Source organism: Amphimedon queenslandica, unplaced genomic scaffold, assembly GCF_000090795.2.
Source record: "Amphimedon queenslandica unplaced genomic scaffold, v1.1 AMPQUscaffold_11076, whole genome shotgun sequence".
Classification (NCBI taxonomy): domain Eukaryota; kingdom Metazoa; phylum Porifera; class Demospongiae; order Haplosclerida; family Niphatidae; genus Amphimedon; species Amphimedon queenslandica.
Genome location: NW_003548679.1, coordinates 5,800 through 8,335, shown reverse-complemented (window position 1 = coordinate 8,335; position 2,536 = coordinate 5,800). Strand labels below are relative to the sequence as shown.

Sequence of the window (2,536 nt, the reverse complement as noted above, 5' to 3'; positions counted from 1 at the left end):
AGGGTATCCAATGATCCTGACAGAGCTAATGCCAACCAGCCTAAGAAAGGAATTAGAGAGTGTAGGACTGGCCTATCCTGCCATACTGAGCATCAGTTTAGATGTAGCCTGTGCTCTCAATTACCTTCATCTATTCAAGCCTCATCCTATACTACATAGAGATGTCAGCAGTGCTAATGTACTCCTTCAGCCAATGGGAGGTGGACTTGGAGGATGGAAGGCTAAAGTATCTGATTATGGATCAGCTAATCTTCAGCATCTTATAATTAGGTCAGTCAATCCTGGTGGCCCACTTTATGCAGCACCTGAAGCAGGGAATCCAAGGGAACACTCTCCTTCAATGGATGTGTTCAGTTATGGTGTCCTCCTTCTAGAGATGATAACACGACGTATTCCTCTACCAGAAGAGAGAGTAGGTCTTATTGATGGTATTAGAAGAGCCTCGTTTAGGTATCTTGTTGAACGCTGCCTGATAGTTGAGTATAGACACCGTCCAACAATGAATGATATTATAACTGAACTAAATGACACTATTTAATGGTCACCTGTTTGTAGTTTTGGAGTTAGTAATTTTTCTATTTTTTGTATTTTGATGCTTAGTTAAAATTGATTAAAATAAACATTAATTTTTTAAATTTAAATTTAGATCTAACTTAAAGTCTCTTACAGTGTGTCCTGGAATCAACTGGAGGGGAATAGACCTCTCGTCCACTGATGTACAGGGTCAAAGCTCCAAGTAGAGTCCATTCCTTATTGTTATAATGTATACTGTATATGTATCTGTACTGTAGGTCTGAGTGATGTTACTATTGATGAACTTAAAGAACTCCAAGCTCAAATTACTGAATTAAAGTACAAGAAAGATAAGAATAATAACAGTACATGCATGTACATGTACATGTACTGTACATAACATAAGAGATGGTGTATTTTTTGAAATTTTTTTCTTTACTTCTCTCTCTCTCTCTCTCTCTCTCTCTCTCCCCAGGACTAAGAATGCCCATCAGTTGTTAGTCCATTCAGATGATCTGGACTGGAACACAATAGCATACAAACAGTTCAACTCTGAGCACTCGGCCTATGACTGCTATACCTTCGTTATAAGCACTTCCTTCAGCCGTCGGTCAACCACAAGGAATGGATGCCCAATGAAGTATGGAGGCTGAACGAACTAGCAAAGAAATATGAGGGGTATAACTGGGAGGACATTGCTACTGAACTCAACACTGGAAGAACTGCTGTCCAGTGTTTGAGGTGCTATAAGACCAGCTCTCATCTCCTTAGTAAAAAGTATGTGAACTTTATACTAACTTGAGTTTACAGTGTAGCCTAAACGAGAATATTCGTAAAAATACTAAGAAACTTTACGCAGACATATTACCAGCCTTATAGGGCAGTTGGATACTCTCTTTCCCTATTATATACTCTTACTAATACATGTAGGTGCTGTCCATACAAGTAAATGGAGGTGTACGCTATAGAGTGTCTATTAAGAGAGGCTACATGTACATACATGTACTGTAGTAATGATATTAATTTTATGTGTCACTGAAGCAACTTTTTAAAATTTAGAATACATGTACCTGTAAGAGCATGTACATGTCTATATTGTATATGTACATGATAATAACTCGGAAATTGTTTCTCAGAATCAGCTCAAACTTGCTACACTGCATAAAGACATCAATATGTATCAGAAAATGTAAAAAAAAATTTTGGATGATTTCGGAGCCATTTTTTGGAAAAAACCATGGGCTATAGCCTTGGGCAGTTTTCAAAATTTTGGCGTTTTCTTAAAACAGCCGTAACTCGAAAAATACTTGTCGGAATCAGCTCAAACTTGCCACACAGCATAAGGACATCAATATGTATCAGAAAATGTAATAAAAATTTGGGATGATATCGGAGCCATTTTTTTGGAAAAAAACCATGGGCTATAGCCTTGGGTATTTTTCAGATTTTGGAATTTTCTTAAAATGGCTGTAACTTGAAAAATATTTGTCGGAATTAGCTCAAACTTGCTACACAGCATAAGGACATCAATATGTATCAGAAAATGTAATAAAAATTTGGGATGATATCGGAGCCATTTTTTTGGAAAAAAACCATGGGCTATAGCCTTGGGTATTTTTCAGATTTTGGAATTTTCTTAAAATGGCTGTAACTTGAAAAATATTTGTCGGAATTAGCTCAAACTTGCTACACAGCATAAGGACATCAATATGTATCAGAAAATATAATAAAAATATGAAGTGATTCCACAGAGACATCTTTACTGATTCCTTATATTCTTATGTAGTCAGTGGACGTTAGAAGAAGACATGAAACTAAAGAAAGCAGTCACCATGTATGGACAGAACTGGGGAATGGGTTAGTATTATTATTATCATTATCATCATTATTATTATTATTATTATTATTATTATTATTATTCAGTTGTATTATTATTATTATTCAGTTGCTTCATACATTGGTACGAGAACCAGTCAGCAGTGTACTGGTAGGTATCACGGTGGAGTCTTAGGGTTTTCCAGTA

The 2,536-nt window shown here is 36.1% G+C and overlaps 2 protein-coding genes across 2 annotated transcripts in view; both read left to right on the top strand.

Moving 5' to 3' along the window:
- Nucleotides 1–10: 10 nt before the first annotated feature.
- LOC105315293 (dual specificity protein kinase shkC-like) lies at nucleotides 11–538 on the top strand. Its single transcript, XM_011409887.1, has one exon. It carries the CDS (start codon nucleotides 11–13, stop codon nucleotides 536–538), a length of 528 nt encoding a protein of 175 aa, XP_011408189.1.
- Nucleotides 539–623: 85 nt separating this feature from the next.
- The window catches only part of LOC109589639 (myb-like protein L), a 5,734-nt gene continuing 3,821 nt past the window's right edge, over nucleotides 624–2,536 (top strand). Inside the window, exons 1-4 of the mRNA XM_020005696.1 lie at nucleotides 624–852; nucleotides 989–1,290; nucleotides 2,300–2,370; nucleotides 2,459–2,533. Coding sequence (XP_019861255.1) covers nucleotides 1,142–1,290; nucleotides 2,300–2,370; nucleotides 2,459–2,533 — 295 coding nt within the window. The 5' untranslated portion in view covers nucleotides 624–852; nucleotides 989–1,141. The remainder of the gene's footprint in view (nucleotides 853–988; nucleotides 1,291–2,299; nucleotides 2,371–2,458; nucleotides 2,534–2,536) is intronic.

What these genes read in the sequence shown, in the direction of transcription:
- LOC105315293 (XM_011409887.1), top strand. Translation starts at nt 11, where the DNA reads ATGATCCTGACAGAGCTAATGCCAACCAGCCTAAGAAAGGAATTAGAG.